The sequence below is a fragment of the Lipophrys pholis genome (assembly GCF_963383615.2).
Source record: "Lipophrys pholis genome assembly, chromosome: 14".
Lineage (NCBI taxonomy): Eukaryota > Metazoa > Chordata > Actinopteri > Blenniiformes > Blenniidae > Lipophrys > Lipophrys pholis.
In genome coordinates, this window is record NC_137633.1 from 2,348,029 (window position 1) to 2,370,589 (window position 22,561).

Sequence of the window (22,561 nt, forward strand, 5' to 3'; positions counted from 1 at the left end):
CGGGTCAACTGGTATTAGTCATGTCTGTTGTAAGACAATTTGCTTCTCTTCAGTAAAATAACGATAATAACATTAATATGATTATTATTATTATTATATGACGTACTGGACCCTCTGCAGTTTGCGCACCAATGGAAGTAGAAGACATCACTGTGTACATGCTGCACAGTTCAAATGAATTCACTTTTCTTTATATCGTGTCAATAACAAATTCTGATTGCACTGAAAACACAACAATGGCACATGAGAAGTGGAAAGAAACCATCACATGCAGAACCAGACTCAGGGGACATGATAAACGTGATACAAAAGTGAAAGAGACATCAGTAGGATTGTACTTTCTTTTGAATGTGTCTGTATGTTGTACATGTTTTTGACATCTGAAATAAATTATTGATTTAAAAAAATTCACAAGTACTATTTGTTATTTGTATTTTTCTGCTAAAATTTAACTGTTAACATAAAGCCAGAAACTTATCTGTTTTTTGTCGTAGCATCTTTATTAAATAATTTGGGGGATTGTACAAGATAACAGTAGTTGAATCTCCCAGCCGGTCCTGAACGCCACACGGAGGCTGCTGCAGACGGACTGGATGTCCCGTCATGCAGCGCGGCCTGCTCCCCTCACACAGATAGCAGTAATGGCGGCCGGTTAGACGTCCACACAAACAGCGCGTCCGCCATCAGCCGCTCTCACCGCAGCTCCTCGGTCCCCGCGGCGGAGCGGAGCGGCGTCAGTCCGCCAGCGGGCCGCCGCCGCGTCTCACTCTGCGCCCACTTCTCTGATACATACCTAAGATTATAAAATAACATGGACGAGCACCCCGCGGGAGGAGGAGGGGGAGGAGGAGCTCCGAGACAGCCGCCGCAGCAGCAGCAGCAGCCAGGGAGCAACAGCACCGCTAACCCGCAGCTCGGAGGAGGATCCGCCGGGGCTATGGTGCCGCAGCAGCCCGACGACCTGTCCCGGCCGCAGCAGCAGTACACCATCCCCGGCATCCTGCACTACATCCAGCACGAGTGGGCCCGCTTCGAGATGGAGCGGGCGCACTGGGAGGTTGAGAGGGCCGAGCTCCAGGTTAGCACCATTAGCTTAGCACGGGCTAACGGGGCCGCTGTGTAGATGTGATGCGGTGGCTGTATAGATTTGTGATGGGCCCGCCAGCAGAGCGGCACCGGTACTCGTGGAGATATGTTCGCTTAAAAATGGAGAAGTAGTTAACTCGTCTGTTACTAACCAACCTGGAAGCTTTAGAAAGTAAATTTTACAAATCCCACTACGCTAACGCCACGTCCCGCCCACTTGCCCCCTTATTGGTCAGATTTCGGCATACTGTGCGTGGATTGGTTCTACGTATTGTAATGATGCGAAGGTAAACAAATTAGCGACAGCGTAGGGCGGGGCGTCGCGTCATCGTAGTAGGTATTCGCTGGTTTACCGTTAGCTCGATGGCGCTAACCCGTTAGCTGTTGTAACGGAGAACCGAGGATGTGTGGCTGCTGTGGAGTCGTTCCCGGCCGCCCCGTGTCTGTACGGCGGCAGGGCTGGAGGTGCGAGGCTGGCGGTGAAGCAGAAGGGAATTCAGTGGAGTGAAGGAGGATAACTTAATCCCCGTTTCTGCCATTTTGGTTTGTCATGCTAAAAGTTAGCCGTGAGGCTAATATTGCTGTGAAGTGACTAGCTGGGCCTGTGTCTGTGTCTGTCTCTGTCTCAGATTGGACATTATCTTATTTTTTTCTTCCAGTTCTTCAATAAAGGGAATCCAAATCAGTGTTGAGGAAATCTGATCTGTTACACACTGACTCCATCATGCTCCATGTGAATGAGCTTCAATGGAAACAAGCATGATACATAGTTTTAAGAATATTTTTGAGTATTTATTTGTTTTGGTAATAACAATAACATAATCTTACCACACTGTTAAATGTATAAATGTCCACCCACTAAACTGCTAACACTGGTGTTGACAATACCTTTATTGACACTGAAGCTGTTCTGATATTTACAGTGTTCAGTCGTTTTAATTTCAGATGAGTGTTTGTGTGACAATTAAAAGTCGGCTTCAAATTCAGAAAATCTCAAGGGAAAGTTCCATTACAAACATCTCCATGTAATCACATGAGGTGCTCCTCACATGATCAGAGAAATCCTCCAATCTGAAGGCAGTAGATGTGCATGAAATCTAAAAGTTTAGCTAATAAGTCCAACAAGTGTGTCCGTTACACTTAAAGTTTATTCCGATGCAATCTTTCTTAATGTGGTGAAATCTGAGTTGTGGTGAAGGGAGCAGAAAGTGAGTGCAACCTTTCAGGTTAACATAATTACTACAGATTTTTCTTCAACTATCGTGTAATATATCATGCAATAAGACAAATTAAGATAATACAATCGGCTGTGACAGATGAAAGCCATATATAAAGAGCAGCCTCATTTCTCAAAGTAGCACACAAAAGTTGAGATGTTTATTATGAAAATACAGACGGTCGAGTTTTGAACGTGCGTGCGGCGCGTGTGTGTAAAGATCTTGCAGGCTGTAATCAGGACTTCTGGGTGTACTCTGACAGCTTCGTCACAGCTGGAGGCCAAAAGCGGAGCAGCCAGAAATAACCACAACACACATACACAGCAGAAGGCACACACACACAAAGATACAGTAACACACACACACACACCAGTTCTTCAGTCATCATACTGTTCTGTTCTGTCTGTCTGTTTGTATGTGTCAGCTTTGTAAAAGTGGACCAGTGACCTCACACTCGGCTCTCCATCACTGCTCTGACCTCAGCCCCGCTCCCCGAGGAGCGCTTGATTCATGCTCACCAGGTGCAGGGGCGGGAGGGGTTATGCAGTTTCTCCCAGATTAGCAGGAGCTTCTCGGTGAGCTCAGATTTTTAATACGGCTCGCACACTTGTCAGTGAAAGCCCTGAGAGATAGAATACGACAGAAATCGGTAGCAGGCAGGTTCATGGTTTTTTTCTGATTCCTCTTTTAGAGCGCCACATTTTAGGATAATCTTTTTTCCATTTTTCTGACTTTTCAACTGGAAAAGTAATCATCCATCATCTAAAAAAAAAGCGTAGCTTTAGCCTGATTTAGTGTTGTGAATAATAACTATAGTGGTCCTGTTATACATCCCTGTGGAACTCCATGCAGTAAATTAACTTATGTTAAGAGACTGTTGATTGGGATTATTGAGTCTTTGGAGTCTTTCTAAATCAGATATCTCCAACCAGGCGACCCTCCCACAGCTGATCAGACCACAGCTTGTGTTCAGGCGGTGCTCTCTTTGTCCCAGTGACTTCTTCTTTGGACCTGCAGCCGTCTCGAGGCTTTGTCTGCTTCTTTCACGATGTTCTTGATGGTTCTGCTTCTTGATGCTCGGTACGCTGAGGACTTTGTGAAGTGAGTGACCCAGAAATTCATCTGCAACCCTCGTCAGTGAGCATGCCACTTGACGATCAGCTGTTTCTATTGGCTTCCTCCAAGTGGTCCTCCCACAGCACAGTCAGCCCCATGGCAGGGAAGTTCCTGGTTCGTCTCAGATGCCAGCAGAATATCAGACTCGGGTGTCCGAGTGGTGTGGGTCACTCTTTATTTCTGGGCAGTGGTTAAAATCTAAAGCGTTTTGTTGCTGCAGCTGGTCGACCAGAACCGTCTGATTTATTGCAGGAGGTCCGAATGTATTCCAACAATCGTCTTGCTGAGCTCAGCACACCAAACCGTTGAGCAGCTCTGAGTCCTGAACAGCAGTCTGGCCTCTTTCTTTACATCTCAACAGACGTATTCACAGTCTTTAATGCTGATCTTGGTCCTGTGCATGATTTAAATTCTTTGACATATTAAAGCTCAGCCTCATGGCATAAACAATGTGAACTGATGAATCATCACGATGGAAATACTTATAAATGTCTTTTTATCAGATTTGTAGCTTAGATTAGCAGCGTTGCTAGCAACCTGCTAAGTAGCTTTGTGTTTTTTCATACATGATGTTGCTGCTTTTGTTTTAGTTTCACTTTGTTGTACAGCACTTTGTGATTTTATCTGTGAAAAGCGCTTTTTAAATCTAATTTACTTACTTACATGACACAGACTCACCCAACAACCAATAAATTTGTGATAAGTCTAAAGAAAATAATCTATTTGGCATCAGTTCAGTTTGCTTGTATTTTTCTCAATATTTTGTTGTTGTGAAGGACGGTGAAATCTTTTACTGTTGCTGTAAATGTGAGTCAATCTGTGGTTTGAATCTACTGCTCCCTGAAATGAATTAGATTTGATGCTCGTTCTGTCACGATACCAACATTTTGGTACCGATACCGATACCACCACGTAGTTTGATACTTTTCCAAATAAAAAGAGAACACAAAAAATTTCATTGGATACAGCCTGTCTTAAGTACGACCAATGTCTTTGAATGATATGTTACTATGCAGTAATCTTTATAACATCAAATGGCTAAAATAAAATCTTTTCATATTATATTCTTTTATATTATTTATTATATTGTATTTATAATAGCTTAAACTGTTTTCCAGAGCTATTTTTCCATGGGTATATAAGTGCAGGTGCACTGTGGTTCTTTGAACTCCTTATGCGGGTCTGGGTGTTTGTCCTTCAGGTGTTTAGCAGGTTAGTGGTGTTTCCAGCCTTGGCCAGACATGTTCTCAAACACTGTTTGCACAGTGGTGCTTCGGTGTTGATGGAGACACTGTGCTCATTTGTTTTGAAGCCAAAGTACTTCCTTATAGCACTTGATGCACCTGTTTCTACAAGTTATGGTCTCTCTCTCTCTCTCTCTCTCTCTCTCTCGCTCTCTCGCTCTCTCGCTCTCTCTCTCTCTCGCTCTCTCGCTCTCTCGCTCTCTCGCTCTCTCGCTCTCTCGCTCTCTCTCTCTCTCTCTCTCTCTCTCTCTCTCTCTCTCTCTCTCTCTCTGAGATGCACTCTATTTTTTTTATTTTTTTTTCCATGGGTCGTTTGAGTCAGTTACGCATGCTCACTCTCACATGTCATTTACTCCGGTATTCTTTTCAAAGTACAAGATTGTTTTGAAAATACGTTGTTTTGGACTTTTATTTTGAAGTTGTTTTGGTCGAGTATGAAACGCTGCGCTGAGCAGTTGCGGACCTCGGGTCGGAGCGCTCGCGCACCCCGTCTCGGAGAAACTGGATGCAAAAAAAAAAAATAGAAAAAGAAAAGAAAGTGGAGCGCTGCTTTCCACAATTTCGATTGTCCAAAATATCCAAAACAAGTCAGAAAGAGGAGCAGCCCGCCGACTCCTCCCCCACAGAGAGACTGACGACTCCCCTCGGTGCAAATTACAACACAGTGATGCGCCGCGGCGACGGGGGAAAAAAAAGGATGCCAGTACCAGCCGGGCCCAGTATAGTGTCGTTTTAAAGGCGTCAGTACCGCGATACCAATACAATACCGGTATAGCGAACAACCCTATTTGATGCAGATAAACGGGTTTCGTCAGGGATTTTGACAGTTTTGTATTTATTTATTTTTCTCACTTCAACCAAGAGTTTCGGTTTTCGGGGTAAACAAAGAAAAAGATCAGAATCTACTGATCTAGAAAGTAAATGTTAGTCTAAATGTGTGATGTTAATAACTACAGTAGTCCTGGAATATATCCCCGTGGGATCCCACATAATTCATTCAATCGGATCATTGAAGATGATCCGTTTCCACCAGGTTGTGTTGTTGGGGGACACGTTAGTATTGATGTTAGCATGGAGCGTAAACGGTACGAGGGTCAACATGACACTCGTGTGATCCCTGCTTCCATCTATCGGACCTCGGATGATAACGACGACAGAGTTTGGTCTTGATCTGCCTGCTGTCGTTCTTCTCTTGATCATAAAACCCAGTTTGACTTCACATTAAAGTTGACTGGCGTGTTCTCAGAGTAAATCAGTGATCATAAGTAAACTCAAACTTGGACCTCTTGGACTCTCGCAGTAAAAAAATACAGTGAAGTTAATATTTCATCTTTCAGGCGACGCCGCGTCATCAGGCGTGCTACACATTCAGAGTCGACGATTAGATCAAGAAATATATTTATACAGAAAGAATAAAGTCGTATATAGTTAAGGAGAACAATTTAATTATAGTTCTAACTCATGCCGACAAAAGTGAAGTTTGTAAAAGTTTGAGGAAGGAGGGTGTGAAGCCGTGGCTGCCAGTCACTCAGACAACCAATCAGAGGAGAGGAAGGACTGTGGTTTTGTTATATAATCCCTTGTGTACATATGAAGCATGTGTTGGTGTGCTTCAGAATCGAGCAGTGAAAGAGAAATGACATGTTTTGTTGACCTGTGGTGAAAAACACTGCAGTTTATGTTAAAAGTCATTAGGTTTGATATTTGTTCTTCTAAATAACCGTTTCTCTCATCATTCTTAATATGATATCTGCAGTTCAAACCAGCAGGTTTCTCTGTGTGCTTTATTCTAACCACTGTGTGTGTGTGTGTGTGTGTGTGTGTGTGTGTGTGTGTGTGTGTGTGTGTGTGTGTGTGTGTGTGTGTGTGTGTGTGTGTGTGTGTGTGTGTGTGTGTGTGTGTGTGTGTGTGTGTGTGTGTGTGTGTGTGTGTGTGTGTGTGTGTGTGTGTGTGTGTGTGTGTGTGTGTGTGTGTGTGTGTGTGTGTGTGTGTGTGTGTGTGTGTAGGCGAGGATCGCCTTCCTGCAGGGGGAGAGAAAAGGTCAGGAGAACCTAAAGAACGACCTGGTTCGAAGAATAAAGATGTTGGAGTACGCGTTGAAGCAGGAGAGGTGAGGAGCGCTCCTCGAGTTTATTCGTAGCTCAATATAAGAACTGTAATTAATTAAATATATATATTTTTTTCTTTCTGTTTTGTCTCCAGAGCAAAATACCACAAATTAAAATATGGAACAGAGTTAAACCAAGGAGAGATGAAGATGCCAAGTTTTGAATCAGGTCAGTGTCTCTCATTCAACACAAAACTATATTCAGAGGTTAAACGTGAGCTAAGAGTACAAATCTTTTAAGAACTACACCATTTACAAAATCACAAATCACCTTTATTAGTTGTTTTTTGTCCCCCCCCCCCCCCAAAAAAAACACAAAACTTTACTCCCTGGTGTAGATTTCATATCATATTTTGTACTGGTTTGTGTTCCTCAGACACCAAAGACTCCGAGGTCTCTGCTGTTCCTGCTAACAGTCAACTCACCTGGAAACAAGGACGGCAGCTCCTCAGACAGTAAGAACACCAACCGCGTCACTGCAAAGAACTACAGCGTCACGACACGGACTACAGGGTCATTTCATCACCTCAAGAACTACAACGACTTAAATAAACAGCGGACAGCTGCATCACTGCAGAAACGACACTATCTGTAAAAAAAACTGCTCAAACTACAGTGTCAGTGCTCAAACTACACTGTCAGTGCTCAAACTACGCCATCCGAATAAACTGCAACATTGACATCACTGCACAAACTACAGCATCACGACCAAAACTACAGCGTCACTGCATCTCCTCAAGCTACACTGTCCAGGGGGGGGGGGGGGGGGGGGGCAAAACTGCAACTTTGGCATCACTACATCGCCACACAACCACACCATCCATTCAAAAACGACAGCGTCACAGATTCACCACCGACGCTGCGAGCCTGTAGTGACGTGGGCCTGTGTTTTGTGTGGTGTTGCGTTCAGGTACCTGCAGGAGGTGGGATACACGGACACCATCCTGGACGTGCGCACTCAGAGGGTTCGCTCTCTGCTCGGCTTGTCGGGTTCCGAGCAGAACGGATCCGTGGAGAACAAGAACCTGCAGCACCTGATCAACGGCACCGAGCGCCGCAAGGACGCCAAGAGGTAGAGAGGATCCAACAGCGCCCGCTCACCGTCCCGGTGTGGACCCAGCATAAACGTGTGTGTGTGTGTTTGTGTGTGCGTGTGTGTGTGCTTGTTGGTTCAGGAGTCCAGGAGACGTCTTGGACACGTTTAACTTCCTGGAGAACGCCGAGGACAGCGACGAAGATGAGGACGAGGAGGGAGACCTGATGGACGACATCAGCACCAACAAACACCACCGAGCAAAGAAACACAAAACCAAGGTCTCACACACACACACACACACACACACACACACACACACACACACACACACACACACACACACACACACACACACACACACACACACACACCAGACTTTCCCTTTAGTTTCATGAGTCATTTTTATGAAACTTTATTCTTTTTCACACGTTTTCGTTTTCTTTTAAACGTGAAGCAAACCCTTGTTTCCTTGGTGTCTCTGCGTCCAGGTGGGGAACGAGGGTTTGGCCTCGGAGGACGACGCCGACACGGAGGAGGCTCTGAAGGAGTTCGACTTCCTGGTGACGGCGGAGGACGGCGAGGGAGCCGGAGAGGCTCGGAGCTCCGGAGACGGGACGGAGTGGGGTGAGAGATTTCTCTACATTTGGACTTTTTATTTTGGTATCGTGATGATATTTCATTCCTCGTACTTTATTTTTTTGACTTTTTGCATTTCTCTTTTGCTTTTTTTTTTAGCATTTGATTGATTTTGTTTTTTCATTTGACATGATCGAAAGTAATATCTTAACTTATTTTAACTGTTCTTAGAAGTATTTGAAGAAGGATTTTAACCATTCATTGTATCTTCCTAATACTTGTTCTGCACATGCATGAGTAGATGGATAATAATAACGTTTACCTCTGTGGTGTCATGACTCTCAGTTCATATTCTCCTGGGATCTCTGCCCACGCCTGTGCTTTCTAAAAAAAACAAAAAAAAAACAACACCAACTTGTGGCCCTACATGCTAACTACATCGTTATCAGCATTTCTGTTGTTTCCGTGGAAACGGACATCTTTTTGAAATCGTTGCAGTTTAAACTGTTTACAAATGAAAACGCAAAAACGCTTTATCACTTAAAACTGTGTGATCGGGGTCTAATTTATTCGTAACATTTTTCGTCCTTTAAGAAATGTTATGTTGTTCATATTACTCTGTTGTGACACGTTTGTGTACAAGCAAACAATAACAGTTGGTCTGTCTTTCTCTTTGCTGCAGCGGAGCCGCTCCCGTTTCCGAGTGGCGGGGGGAAATCCTTCCTGCTCGGCGGCTCGGATGACGTGCTGGAGAGCGTGCTGGGTTTAGGCGACCTTGCTGACCTCACTGTCGCCAACGACGAGGCGGACTACGGCTACGACGTGAGTGAACGCAGCGGCTGGCGGGTGGAAGTGTCCGCTTGATAAAGTTGCATTGACTCTGTGTATCCCCCCCCCCCCTCCAGCTGCCGTCCAATAAGGAGTCTTCGTTCAGGAAGACGTGGAACCCCAAGTACACGCTGCGCAGCCACTTCGACGGCGTGCGAGCCCTCGCCTTCCACCCAGTGGAGCCCTGCCTGGTCACCGTGTCCGAGGATCACACGCTCAAACTGTGGAACCTCACCAAGACCGTCCCCGCCAAAAAGTACGTCCCACATTCGCAGCACGAATGTTGTATTTTCTTCAGGTGACAATCAAACAAGCGTTTTTCTTTTTGTTGTTGCTGTTTTTCAGAAGTGCCTCCTTCGATGTTGAACCCATCTACACGTTCAGAGCTCACGAGTACGTATCTCTGCACCAGTCTGTTCACGTCACACCTTCATCAGGCCTCGATTAGACCTCATCTCACCTCCGTCACACTTTCATCCTCGCTCCGTCACTGGGTGGAGAGTGGAGGTGTGACGTAGCGGTGGTTGTGTTGTGATGTTCAGCGCTCTTCACATGCTTTCCTGCTCCTCTGATCCTGTCTGTTCTGTGCGTCAGTGGTCCTGTGTTGTCGCTGGCGATGACATCGAGTGGTGAACAGTGTTTCAGCGGCGGCATCGACTCGACGATCCAGTGGTGGAACATCCCGAGCTCCAACGTCGATCCCTATGACACTTACGGTACGCACAGCGGGCCAAATACACAAACCGGAGGGAGGACGTGGGGTTTAGAAAACCAAAATATGTCAGTTCAGTGAATCCTCTACGTCCTCTCGTCCAATCAGATCCCAGCGTTCTGGCTGGGTCGTGGACGGGTCACACAGACGCCGTTTGGGGATTGGCCTACAGCGGCATCAAGAACCGCCTCCTGTCATGTTCGGCCGACGGCACAGTGAAGCTGTGGAACCCGACGGAGAAGAACCCCTGCATCGCCACTTTCAACGCCAACCAAGGTGAGGACGACGACGACACTCCGGTCGCCATGGTAACCCTCGTCAAAGCTTCTAAACAACGTGTCTGCCCACAGAGCACGGTATCCCCACCGCCGTGGACTTCAACGGCTGTGACCCCGCCCACATGGTGGCGTCCTTCAACGGTGGCGACGTGGTGGTGTACGACCTGGAAACTTCCCAGAATGCACTGGTGCTGAAAGGACAAGGAGACAGCAGTAAGACTTCATAAATATATACAGATATATCTCATGGAAATTATAGTCAGTCAGTGTTGAATAATAATGGTAATTACTTCAGAGATTTTATGAAGGGTGCAAAAATTTAATTTACTAAAAAAAAAAAGAGTTGCGGGGATAAAATTTGTGATTAGCTTTTTTTTATATGTACAAATTATTTAAAAAAACAATTTCACCAGACCGCAGAAAACTCATAAATGCTGCATCTTGAAATTGTGAAAAATATACGTCAGAAATGTGATGAATTATAGTTAGAAAATGTTAATGTTGGATAAATGTAAAAATGTGGCAAAGAAATCTCAAAGAAGTACATAAAAAAAGTTAATAAATGGATTAAATACTATTAACGATTAAACAGAGTAAAAAAATAAAAATTTATTTTCACATGTTCTCAACTTTCTCCTCCTCCTCCTCCTCCTCCTCCTCCTCCTCCTCCTCCTCAGCGCTGCCCGGCTTGAATCATATCAATAAGGTGGTGAGTCATCCCACGCTGCCGGTCACCATCAGCGCTCACGAGGATCGGCACATCAAATTCTACGACAACAAGTCAGGTGAGTGCGTCCACTTCACTGACCGTCTGTGAAACACACGCTCGGCCCCGCCCTCACGTGTGTTCGTCTCCCACCCGCAGGTAAAGTCATCCACGCCATGGTGGCTCACCTGGACGCTGTGACCAGTCTGGCTGTGGATCCCAACGGCATCTACCTGATGTCTGGGAGTAAGTCCTGAGATCTGCACGGTCCTCCAACATCGCCACAACCTCTGTGTTGGGAAAATTCTTAGTGAAAACTCAGGAGACAGTTTAGAGAAGTCCGGCTGAGAGCCTTTGAAAGACTTAATCCTCCGCAATTTCCTCTGGTTGTGCCTCACCCTAGTGCTCTTAGACAATGGTGGGAACCGCCTTGCTCAACGGTGCAGAAGAAAAATGTTTAATAATTAACATCACAGTTTCCCAAAGTGTTGAAAGACGTTGAATTAATGTCCACATCGTACCTGTTCTTATTTCTTCAGTTAAATTCTTTATTAATCACTGTTAAATCATTTTTTTGTGTCCTTCATGGAGTTTTGTCTAATTTCTAACAACTCCTCCTCCTTCCTCCTCCTCTTCCTCAGGTCATGACTGCTCCCTCCGTCTGTGGAACCTCGACAGTAAAACCTGCGTTCAGGAGATCACAGCTCACAGGAAAAAGAGTGAGGAGGCCATCTACGACGTCGCCTTCCACCCCTCCAAGGCTTACATCGCCTCCGCCGGGGCCGACGCCCTCGCCAGGGTCTATGTGTAAACGAGGAGGAGGAGTAGGAGGAGGAGGAGGGTCAAGCAGCCACACAGAGACAGAAAGGGGTCAAGGCGTCGGCTGCACACAAACAAACAGGATTCAGGTCTGAACACAGAAGTCGGCTGCAAAGATAGGAGGATCTGAACACACACACACACACACACACACACACACACACACACACACACACACACAGCGTATGTCGGGGGGAAGGAGTCATGTGACGGACCGAAGAGAGAGGACCCTGTGAGGTCACCCCCCCCCCCCCCCCGAGCTCTGACCACACTACACCCCCTCCACACACCGAACACTAACTGATCCCCCTAAAAGACTTCCTGGTTTGTTTGATGAGACTCTGCTGGGGTCAAAGGTCAGAAACCTCGTCACACATCAAACTGAAGGAGCCCGCAGTAAAAATCCCTTCACTAAAAACTAAAAAAGTGCAAAGACGTAAAAAAATATCTCATGAAAAAGCTTACATATAATTTTAAATCAATTTTACAAACTCTTGTAAATGAAAACATCTCGGGTTTTCTTTGCCCCTCGTCCAAATCTGACCATCTCCCGTCTTTAATGAGAGCCCTCCGGTGTTAAAACGACATTACCGTGGTTACACGTTAGTGACAAATAATTCTAGTTTTTATAATCCCGTTTGTTTATATATACATATATAAATATATATATCTGGAAGCAGCTGGAGGAGGAAGACTGGTATTTATTTATTTCCAGATGTGTTATTCTGGAGTTAAACACAGCATTATAGCAGTTTTTGTTTTGTTTTGTTTTGTTTTTAATTTAAAAACTCCTAACAGTCTCAACAAAGTCAGTATTCCTAATAAAGTAATAAAACGTCACAAGTTTCACAAAAATGTCAGCAATTAAACTTTTGGATTGTGTTAAAGTCAGAGTGGGATCGATATTTTCCTGTTTAACTGAGGGGAAAAGTGCATGTGGCTGCTGTCCAGCTGGGAACTTCCCACTGGGAAGGTGGGAAGTTTTAAATAGCTCCCAGAAGCCTAATGTGATAAAACATTTCTTTATGTCGTCGGTTCAGTGTGTGTGTGTGTGTGTGTGTGTGTGTGTGTGTGTGTGTGTGTGTGTGTGTGTGTGTGTGTGTGTGTGTGTGTGTGTGTGTGTGTGTGTGTGTGTGTGTGTGTGTGTGTGTGTGTGTGTGTGTGTGTGTGTGTGTGTGTGTGTGTGTGTGTGACCGACTCACTTTCCCAAATCCAACAGGAACTGGAGCACAAACATGGCCGAGCTCATCACTCATTCTGCGAGATCTATTTAGTTTTATTTTTTGGGGTTTGATAACAATCGTACGATAAAGTTCCTGTCCAACCCGCAGCCTTTCATTCAAACACTTCACAAAGTTTTGATGGACTTCACATTGAACCGTTACGTCTGCTTGATTCAGCCAATCACAGACAGGTGGGAGGTCCCTGAACGCATCACGGGTTGTGGCTGCCTCCTCCTCCTCCTCTTCGTCTCCACACATCTTGGGTTTTTTTTTTTGTTTTGTTTTTTAAACCTCGTCCCCAGTTTTTATTCTCGTCGCAGCTCCGGGACAAACGTCCAATCAGAGGCGTCCTCTGAGCAGGTTTTTGAAAGCTGCCCTCTGATTGGCTGACACAGGTTTTAATAGTTGAAATGTTATTTTTACCGTGAAGGGATTTGTAAGCTGATGGCCGGCACTCTTGTCTCCTGTGTAACGACGAGTCTTCTGTTTGTGTACTGCATGATTAATACGAGAAAAGTATTTTTTCTAGTCTTCCAAGAAAAAGGAAAAAAAAAAAGTTCTGATCAGTTTGCCAGTTTTGATGAGTTTTGTAAGTTTTTTTTTTTTTTTTTTCTTTCTTTCTTTGATTTCCAAACTTCTGAGCAGCAGATTTTAAAGACTGTACCACATTAGCAGAATACAGCTGTGGAAATGTATATAAAATGTCTATAATAACTATTAAATGGTGTAAATGTACAGAAGCTGACGTGTCGCTCTTCTTCCTGCACCAATCACAATATTTTTCAAGAGTCATCTATAAGCCACTGTATTTTTCACAGATCATGTCACTATCACAACACTCGACTACATTATTGCAAACTGCAAATCTTTATAACGGTATATATCTTCCATGTTGCTAAACTTAATATTCACATATGTAGACAACTAAAAATATAATAATGCCAGTTCAATGTCGGCAATAAACACTCGTTTTGAACACCAAGTGTACATGCATGAACAACACAGAGCTAATTTTGTCTTTATGGATGACGACGTTCCAGCTCATGGAGGCTGGTTCACCAGGGAATGGCTGCTGGAAGACTGAGGAACGTCAAATGGAGTGACCTGCACTTTCTCCAGACCTGGATCCATAGAAATAAAACTGATGCTCGAGCACATGACGAGTTCCTGCGACATAAGCATTTTGCGTTGTGGTATACCTCCACTGTTGTTGGTTTTAGTTTCAATAAACTGAGATGAGTAAATCTCCATTGCATACAGCTACTTAAATCCATTCCTTTCATTATGTATTATATATAGTATGTGTTTTTGTTTCTACTGATGTATGCCTACGTTTCTAATGTATCTGTTGTTACTGCTATATGTCTGTTTCTAATGCTATGCACAATATGTATGATATGTTTCTTGTTTCGAAAGATATATCTGTATGAGCGTGTGGCTTAAACGTCAGGGCTGTGTTTCGTATTCCGGCCGCCAGGTGCGCTGCAGCGAGGAGGCGGCAGTAGCGCACCAGCAGCTGGAGCCTGCCGCAGAAGAAGCACTTTGTTTTGAAGAGGGAAATTTAAAAAGCGACAAACCGACAGAAAAAAAGAGAGTCGGAAATTTGCCCAAAATTAAATACCAGGTAAAAGTGACACATTCCATCAGCGAACAGAGGTAAGTGCGCGGAACACGAAGCGTTCTTTTAAAACTCGACGTTTTCTTTGTTTCGCCAGAACCTTTAATCACCTTTTAAACTCGGAGCAGAACTGAAAAGGTCCGCGCGCCTGTTCGCGTCAATCTCCAACATTGTTCAGTTTTTACCCTAGAAAACCCTCAACTTTCCTTTATCCGAAGTCTTACGGCTGTTTTTATTCAAACATTATTTTATTTATACCATGTAAATATCCAAAGAACACCGTTCTTTATGCAACGACTGTTTTTATTAACACATTCTTTTGTTTTTACAATATAAATACTCATATATCATCTCATATTTAAAGCGTAAAAAACCGTTTTCGGTCACACATTCTTATGTTTTTAGCATGTAAGTAGAACACTCAATTAAAACGCATCTCTTTATTTAAAGAAGAATACGCTGTTTATTGTTGACACGTTCCTCCCTTTCCCCCATGTCAATACCTATAGATTCAATGACTATGTCTAGTTTTTATCCACAGTCTTCTGTTTTTACCATGTACATTTCTAAATAACACACCACTTTCTTTATTTTATTATTATTAATCACACATTCTTTTATTTAGCATGAAAATATGTAATTAACATACTTATTTCGTTATTTGAAGTGTTAAAAAAAAAAGAAATTTTCACACATTCGTCTGTCTTCAGCATCTTAAAACTAAAGTAACACACTTTAATTATGAAACAACACAAACCTATTTTTTTTTTTTTACATCCCATTGATCTTGATTACATTATAAGACATGCATTTGTTGTGGCTTTATTTTGAAACTGTTGAGAGACAAAAGAGGTGCACCACCGTTTACTTCATTTGTGAAAACATTTGTAGATGTCTTCAACTTGTAAAAGCGTTAGAGTATATTTGTGTAATTGCCAGGTTTTTGCTGCTATGCTGTATGAAGTTAGTTTCACAGCTGGAGACTGCAGACTTTTTTTTTTTTTTTTTTTACTATTTCGCTCAAAGACTCATAAATAGTTCTGCTGCAACTGCAAAACATCTGTCCACCTTTGGAGCTCTGACCCTGACCCCTCACTGTGATGGCGGCCTATCCATCAGCTCCATGTGTCCATTATTATTTTGTGCTTTTTGCTGTGTATCTCACGGATATTGAGTATAACTTGCCATATAACTTTTGTTGGAGTGTGTGTGTGTGTGTGTGTGGCTCCACATTTACCTGACAAAGTGAAGACACCATATAAGACCACCAGCTTATCTCTGGGAAAGTCAGTCATGTGACTTTCTGCTTTTGTTCAGTATGCAGACTGTGAATATTCTCCCCGCACGCAGGTAAACTGGTATGGTAGAGACAGAGAGCAACAGACGGTATGACTGTCATAAATCATCAGGAAGGAGGAAGGGAGAGAGAAAAGAAACGACAAAAGGGAGAAACACAATGTCAGTGACATATAATGGTGAAATACGACTGTTTGTGGACTGAGAGCGGAAAACCAGGCCTGCTGACCTTTGACCTCTATGGACTCCTGCATGTTACAGTGAGACATGAGGAAGAAGAAGTCGATGAGGAGGTCAGAGGGAGGAGACAACACCCAGGAGTGTGAGTGACATCCATATATACATGCACTCTCTCTAAAGATATAAAGGATGTGTTGTTTTTTTTGTATTTTTTAAGTGTGTGTGTGTGTGTGTGTGTGTGTGTGTGTGTGTGTGTGTGTGTGTGTGTGTGTGTGTGTGTGTGTGTGTGTGTGTGTGTGTGTGTGTGTGTGCGTGTGCGCAGGTTGTGCTCTGTGCAGGTGCAGTGACGACGATCCAGCCCTCTTTGGAGACAAAATCAGAATTGAGGAGGACAACCTGTCGGTTCATTACTTCTGTTTGGTGAGTTTGTGGACAGAATGGTGGAACGTGGTGTCCTCTTCTTATTTCCTTCACTATTAACCAGGGTGTGTGTGTGCGTGTGTGGTGCGTGTGCGTGTGTGTGTGTGTGTCTCAGCTGACGTCCTGTGGGATTTATCAGCGCGGAGAGGAGGATGAGGGCGTTTTAGGTTTCCTGGTGAACGACATCAAAAAGGAGATCCAGCGTTCAGCTCGACTGGTTTGTCTTTTGTTTTTTAAATTTTCTTAATTTTTTTTTTCTCTCCTTGCATGTCATGTTTTTACTGGTGTTTATTACAGACGGTCCGTGCAGAAACAGCAGCCTTCCAACTCTGAGTTAAACTGAGTTAATATCTGTGTGTGTGTGTGTGTGTGTGTGTGTGTGTGTGTGTGTGTGTGTGTGTGTGTGTGTGTGTGTGTGTGTGTGTGTGTGTGTGTGTGTGTGTGTGTGTGTGTGTGTGTGTGTGTGTGTGTGTGTGTGTGTGTGTGTGTGTGTGTGTGTGTGTGTGTGTGCGTTGCAGAAATGTATGGGCTGTCGGAGGAACGGGGCGTGTGTCGGCTGTAACGTGCCGAGCTGCAGGAGGGTTGTTCACTTCCCCTGCGGGAGGAAACTTCGCTTTGTGTCGCAGTTCACCGGACTCTTCCCGTGAGTTACACTCAGTAGCTACTAATACTCCATTACACTCCCAGACTGTACTTGTACCTCAGCAGCCACGACACACAAAATCATCACAAATAATCATTTCAGGTTTATTTTAGAAAATCGACCAAACAGTAAAATGAAGCTACACAAATATCCCTTTTTAAATAGTCATCGAAATAGAATAACGTTAATTTAAAAACGGTGGAAAGACGCCGGCAGACTCGAGACTTCCTGCTGATATGGTTGGAAGTTAGAGGATGGAAACGGAGAAAAGAAAAGGACAAAAATATAAATATGAAGGAGGACCAGCTGGATTATTTAGAATTTCCCGTTGCTGTGAGCCTATATGTTCACGTTGCCATGGCAGCTTGGGGCGTGTCACGTTTCCATGGTGACATGTCTCCAACAAAATCAAGCATGATGACATGGGTAGCATCATGTTTCCATGGCAACGAAGTATGAGAACCATTGGGCTTGACAGCATAGAGTAAGATGTGTTTCCATGAAAACATGTTGAGCTTTATGTCTCCATGACAACGGGAGTTTCTTTCACCAGCTCCTTTGAGCAACATTTCCTGTTGTGTGACATCACATCAGTTAGTGTGTGTGTGTACTTGTGTGTGTTCAGGTCGTACTGCGAGCTCCACAGTCCCTCTCAGACTCTGACTTCAGGTCTGGACCACAGTCTTCCTCAGTCCTGCTCCGTCTGTCTGGACGTCCTCCAGCCCGTCCTCTCCTTCTCCGTCCTCAAGTGTCCGTCCTGCCACAACAGCTGGTTCCACCGAGACTGCGTGCAGGTCAGCACCTCCTCACACGCCTCCTCACACTCCTCACACTCCTCACACTCCTCCTCACACACCTCCTCACACGCCTCCTCACACTCCTCACACTCCTCACACACCTCCTCACACGCCTCCTCACACTCCTCACACTCCTCCTCACACTCCTCCCTGTCTGTGGCAGCGCCAGGCCCACAGTGCAGGCCTCTTCTTCTTCAGATGCACTCTGTGCAACAACAAGGAGAGCTTCCAGGAGGAGATGATCCGACTGGGGATCTACATCCCAGAGAGGTAACAGCACAATCTTATTATTATTATTATTATTATTATTGTTATTCTTAAGGCCCCTGCAGACTCCCATAAGAACAAGAAGAAAAGTTGGGCTGTGACGTCAGCCAGATGCCGAAAAAAATGCTTTTTCGGCAGGAGGGTCCATACTCCGTGAAGAAGCTGTTGAACTCGCTGCTCTTTTTATATTATTTTGTGTGCAGCAATGCTGTAAGGGGTTTCCCCATTAGGTTAATAAAGTATTTTCTATTCTATTGTAAAAATTCCAAGTAAAATTATTCAATTTGCAACTAAATTCCTCTTGAAATTATTGATAAATCATGTCCAGTTAGAATTCCCATGCTTGTTGCTGCTCCTCATCTCTGTTCACAGTCGAGACACTAGAGGACGTCAGGAGGTCTCACACCAGTTCCCTCGTCTGCCTGCCTCACTCTGACCCTGCAGCATGTTTTCTGTCAGAACTCAGTGTTCAGGGTTTGCTCCTTCCTGCAGAGACGCCTCCTGGGAGATGGAGGATAATGCGTATTCGGACCTGCTGGAGGTTTACACTCGCTGCGACGCTTTGACCTGCGTCTGTCACGAAGGGCGCGGCCATTCGGCGATGAGCGGGTACGACACGTTGTCATAGCTTCAGCATGCGGCTGTGTGTCGGTCTCCTCCCACCGACCTGTGTGTGTGTGTGTGTGTGTGTCAGGTGGTTTAAGGTTATTCGCTGCCAGCTGTGTGGCTCCAGAGGGACTCACAGGAAGTGCTCCGACCTGAGGCTGAACAGCAGCGACTGGGCCTGCAACGAGTGCACGCATCGCACGGACGGACGAGGTCTGACCACACTCGCACTACCCCACCGCCGTGTGTCCGACAAACTCTGAGCCTTCAGTCATGAACTGTGTCCTCCCCAGCCTCGCTGGTTTCCTCCCCTCAGGTCGAGCAGAGGAAGAACCTGTGGTTGAAACGCCACCTGTCGCCGCTGCGCTCCGCCATCAGCCACAAGAGGTACGCAACCGAGACGCACATTTTGACGTGTGACGATCCGACAGTCCTGAGAAACGGCTCGTGCTCTCTTCCTGTCAGATCTGGATACCCTGAGGAGCTCCTGCAGTCACTGGTCCCCAAGCTCCGCCCCCTGTCCGTGCAGGTGGAGGTGTGTGAAGACCAGGCTCTGAGGGCGGGTCTGGACCTGGTCAGGAGCATCAACTTCGACGCCACACACACTCTGTCCGTCAGGTCAGTGCATGAAGAAGAGACGCTCCTCACAGCTGTCTCAACTCACCTGCTCCTCCTCACCTGCCCCGGTCCTTCTCGTTCAGGTTCACCGGCACGCGGCTCTCGACGGTTCCCAGAAGCCTTTGGGACGACGACACGGCCAGGCGGTTCTTCCTGAAGCTGCTGGTGCAGCAAATCCAGGACTGCGAGCTGTTCGAGGGTCCAGATGGATGTAAAAACCTGCGGCTGGACTCTCAAGGTGTGTGTGTGTGTGTGTGTGTGTGTGTGTGTGTGTGTGTGTGTGTGTGTGTGTGTGTGTGTGTGTGTGTGTGTGTGTGTGTGTGTGTGTGTGTGTGTGTGTGTGTGTGTGTGTGTGTGTGTGTGTGTGTGTGTGTGTTAATGTGTGTTAATGTGTGTTAATGTGTGTACCACTGTGTGTGTGTTTCAGCTGTCAAAGATGACCTGTACTTTGACATCGGGGTCCTGCTGGCTCTGGTTCTGGTTCACGCCGGTTCTCCGATCTCCTTTTTCTCTCGTGCCCTCTACCAGTGTTTGTTTAACCACCCGGCCAACCGCCCGCTCACCGCCGCCCACATGACCCCCAACACACACCTCACGTGCCAAGTGCACCGGGTGAGCGCTGCACTCTCCGTCTCGGACTGCCGGCCGGCTCCGCCACCGACGGGGGGGAAAGCTCGCCGCTGACGGCTTCTCTGCTCTCCACAGCTGGCGGCGGCGGCGCCTCTGGACAAGCTGCATGATGTGATGGCGGAGAGCCGCGACCTGCTGGAGCTCGCCGGCTGCAACCGGCCAATCAACAGCCTGGAGGAAAGAGAAACGCTGGTGGAAGATCTGGTGAGCTTCACCATGATCACCAGGATGCAGCTGCCACTGAAGAGGTTAGGTGTGTGTGTGTGTGTGTGTGTGTGTGTGTGTGTGTGTGTGTGTGTGTGTGTGTGTGTGTGTGTGTGTGTGTGTGTGTGTGTGTGTGTGTGTGTGTGTGTGTGTGTGTGTGTGTGTGTGTGTGTGTGTGTGTGTGTGTGTGTGTGTGTGTGTGTGTGTGTGTGTGTGTGTGTGTGTGTGTGTGTGTGTGTGTGTGTGTGTGTGTGTGCGTGCGTGCGTGCGTTCACTCTGCTGGCTGTTGTTGCTCCTGCAGGTTCCGGGAGGGTCTGCAGACGTTGGGCGTCTTTGAGCAGGTAAAGTTTCTCACTGCATTCTTACGCCAACTGGTCATCATAGTTACAAGTTTCTGCAAATAAAATATATATATATATATCTTTTTATTAGCTTTTTCACTTTCCCTTCTTATTTTTTTCCTTTACAACAAAAGAACAATGTGTATAAACATATTTTTTGAAAAGTAAGAGGGTCGATCAACGTGATGCCTGTTGGAGGAAAACAAAAAAGGATCAATATTGGATCAATTGAGACCAATCTAGTTCTACTTCTGAACTAAAGTCCGTGATTATCCGTTATCCCTTCCCGCCCATTGATAAAAACGTGATACAACACAACTAGATAAGAAAAATAAATCAACAGAATTAGACGGGAGAAGGTAAGACGTCAATGGTTCAGTAAGAGAAACAAAAGAAAAGAAAGGAGACAAACAGAAACTAGACGTGGGGAGGGGAGGCCTGGAGAGAGTTTCTGGTAATGTTGGATTGGTGTTTTATAAAAGGGCTGGTTGAAAACAGAAGTAGAGTTTGTGGGTGAAAATCTAAACTTTTCAAGTCTCATGTGCGTTGGGACCTCCTTTAGCCACTTGTTGTGTGAAGGAGCGAGAGCACGTTTCCAATCTTCTGCAAATAATTCAGCCGAATCTGAGCTACTTGTTGTCGATTGTGATTAAGTGTGAGCCAAGCACACACAATTATATGAGGGGACAAAGTTTAAAAGGCTGAAATATAAATTTTGATCTTGAGTGTTTTCCTCCGGCGGAGCTTCACGATGTTTCCAGTCTTTCTTTGGGGGCGCTCGTAGAGCCACTCGTAGGACGGTTTCCTCACCGCTGCTGCAGACGGGACGTGAACCCGAGCTCTGCTCTGCCCCCAGGTGCTGCTCTTTTCGTCGGCGTTCGTCAGGGTTTTCTGCCAAGTTGACGATCAGCTGACGGCTCAGTCGGTGGCCGAGCTCTTCACCATCAGGTTCTCCGAGCAGGAGGAGAAACTGAACCAGGAGACGCCCGTCGCCTCCTTCTGGAGACACTTTCTCTCGGAGTGTGAAGGTGAAACTGAACATGCTGCTCATTTGTCTTCACGTGTAAATGTTCAGTTTGATTTATGAGGAAATGAAGGCCGCAGTCTCAACTCACAGGAAACTAAACTAGAGTACTAACTCACAGGTAAAACCAAAGCTTGTCTTGAAGAAGCTACGATTAACAATTTCTGAATTAGAGTGCAGTTTTTGTAAAGTTTAACTGGAATACTTTAAATGGCTGAACAGTCTGTGAAGAATCAGTCTGTTTACCTTCTGAGCGTCTCCTTCTGTGTCCTCAGACGGGAGGAGCTCCGTCTCCCTGCAGGACCTCGTCCTCTTCTCCACAGGAGCCCGGGAGCTTTCAGCTGTCGGCTTCTTCCCTCCTCCGTCCATCTCCTTCCTCCACCCTGTGATCAAGGAGGAGCAGGGAGAAGGAGGAGGAGGAAGAACACAAAGAAGACGAGCAAAAAATAGGAAGTTGAGCCTCGGAGGCCTTTTCCCTCAGATCCAGCCTGGATCGAAGCTCCTCCTGCCCATCGCCTCCTCTTACGTGGGCTTCAAGAGCTCCATGGAGCAGGCGGTCAGCCACCATGTGCACCTCCTGCCCTCGGAGAGTTAGAGGAGGCGCAGAAGGAGCACGCTGCCAGTGGATCGGGATTGTGGCAAATTTTCAGTGGCACTTCTCCATGTTGGACTACAGTCAAAATGTTTTCTATTTTTTTAATTTTGTATTATGTTTTCTCTCCCGTTTTTTATTGCGGACAGAAAACTTTATAAAGCCATTAATCCATCGCAATAAAAGTGTTTAATAAAATGTGTCAGAGTGTCTGTGATTCATCAACACTGTCAAAACAAGTTTATATAAACATATACGATTACTCAATGGTTCCAACCACAGTCAATTTCTTCATTTTGACATAAACTTATATTGGGCATTATTTTATGGCCCATTCAAATTATATACAGGTCAGTCAGAGAACAGGAGTCAAAGGT

At 45.4% G+C, this 22,561-nt stretch overlaps 2 protein-coding genes across 4 annotated transcripts in view; both read left to right on the top strand.

Annotated features, from left to right (window-relative positions):
- Positions 1–577: 577 nt before the first annotated feature.
- strn3 (striatin, calmodulin binding protein 3) lies at positions 578–12,163 on the top strand. Its single transcript, XM_080480413.1, has 16 exons — positions 578–1,078; positions 6,670–6,773; positions 6,866–6,939; positions 7,147–7,225; positions 7,681–7,842; positions 7,946–8,084; positions 8,295–8,430; positions 9,065–9,204; positions 9,288–9,466; positions 9,556–9,603; positions 9,805–9,926; positions 10,031–10,198; positions 10,273–10,413; positions 10,878–10,985; positions 11,066–11,152; positions 11,548–12,163. Exons 1-16 carry the CDS (start codon positions 812–814, stop codon positions 11,715–11,717), a joined length of 2,124 nt encoding a protein of 707 aa, XP_080336539.1. The 5' UTR covers positions 578–811; the 3' UTR covers positions 11,718–12,163.
- Positions 12,164–14,492: 2,329 nt separating this feature from the next.
- g2e3 (G2/M-phase specific E3 ubiquitin protein ligase) overlaps positions 14,493–22,561 on the top strand; it is an 8,137-nt gene continuing 68 nt past the window's right edge. The window contains exons 1-18 of one of the 3 annotated variants that reach the window (XM_080480682.1): positions 14,498–14,604; positions 15,917–16,024; positions 16,124–16,184; positions 16,365–16,462; positions 16,578–16,679; positions 16,981–17,105; positions 17,731–17,899; positions 18,066–18,172; positions 18,662–18,778; positions 18,864–18,988; positions 19,069–19,162; positions 19,241–19,393; positions 19,477–19,631; positions 19,821–20,005; positions 20,099–20,271; positions 20,529–20,568; positions 21,425–21,596; positions 21,868–22,386. In XM_080480682.1, coding sequence (XP_080336808.1) covers positions 16,130–16,184; positions 16,365–16,462; positions 16,578–16,679; positions 16,981–17,105; positions 17,731–17,899; positions 18,066–18,172; positions 18,662–18,778; positions 18,864–18,988; positions 19,069–19,162; positions 19,241–19,393; positions 19,477–19,631; positions 19,821–20,005; positions 20,099–20,271; positions 20,529–20,568; positions 21,425–21,596; positions 21,868–22,187 — 2,190 coding nt within the window. In that variant the 5' untranslated portion in view covers positions 14,498–14,604; positions 15,917–16,024; positions 16,124–16,129 and the 3' untranslated portion in view covers positions 22,188–22,386. Of the gene's footprint in view, positions 14,605–15,916; positions 16,025–16,123; positions 16,185–16,364; positions 16,463–16,577; positions 16,680–16,980; positions 17,106–17,730; positions 17,900–18,065; positions 18,173–18,661; positions 18,779–18,863; positions 18,989–19,068; positions 19,163–19,240; positions 19,394–19,476; positions 19,632–19,820; positions 20,006–20,098; positions 20,272–20,528; positions 20,569–21,424; positions 21,597–21,867 lie in introns of all 3 variants that reach the window. The other 2 variants (XM_080480681.1, XM_080480683.1) reach the window with 2 other exon arrangements.

Bases quoted from the DNA above. Each gene is read 5' to 3' on its own strand.
- strn3 (XM_080480413.1), top strand. From the start codon at position 812: ATGGACGAGCACCCCGCGGGAGGAGGAGGGGGAGGAGGAGCTCCGAGA. The intron at 9,604-9,804 runs GTACGTATCTCT...TCTGTGCGTCAG, and splicing joins TACACGTTCAGAGCTCACGA to TGGTCCTGTGTTGTCGCTGG. The intron at 10,199-10,272 runs GTGAGGACGACG...GTCTGCCCACAG, and splicing joins CACTTTCAACGCCAACCAAG to AGCACGGTATCCCCACCGCC.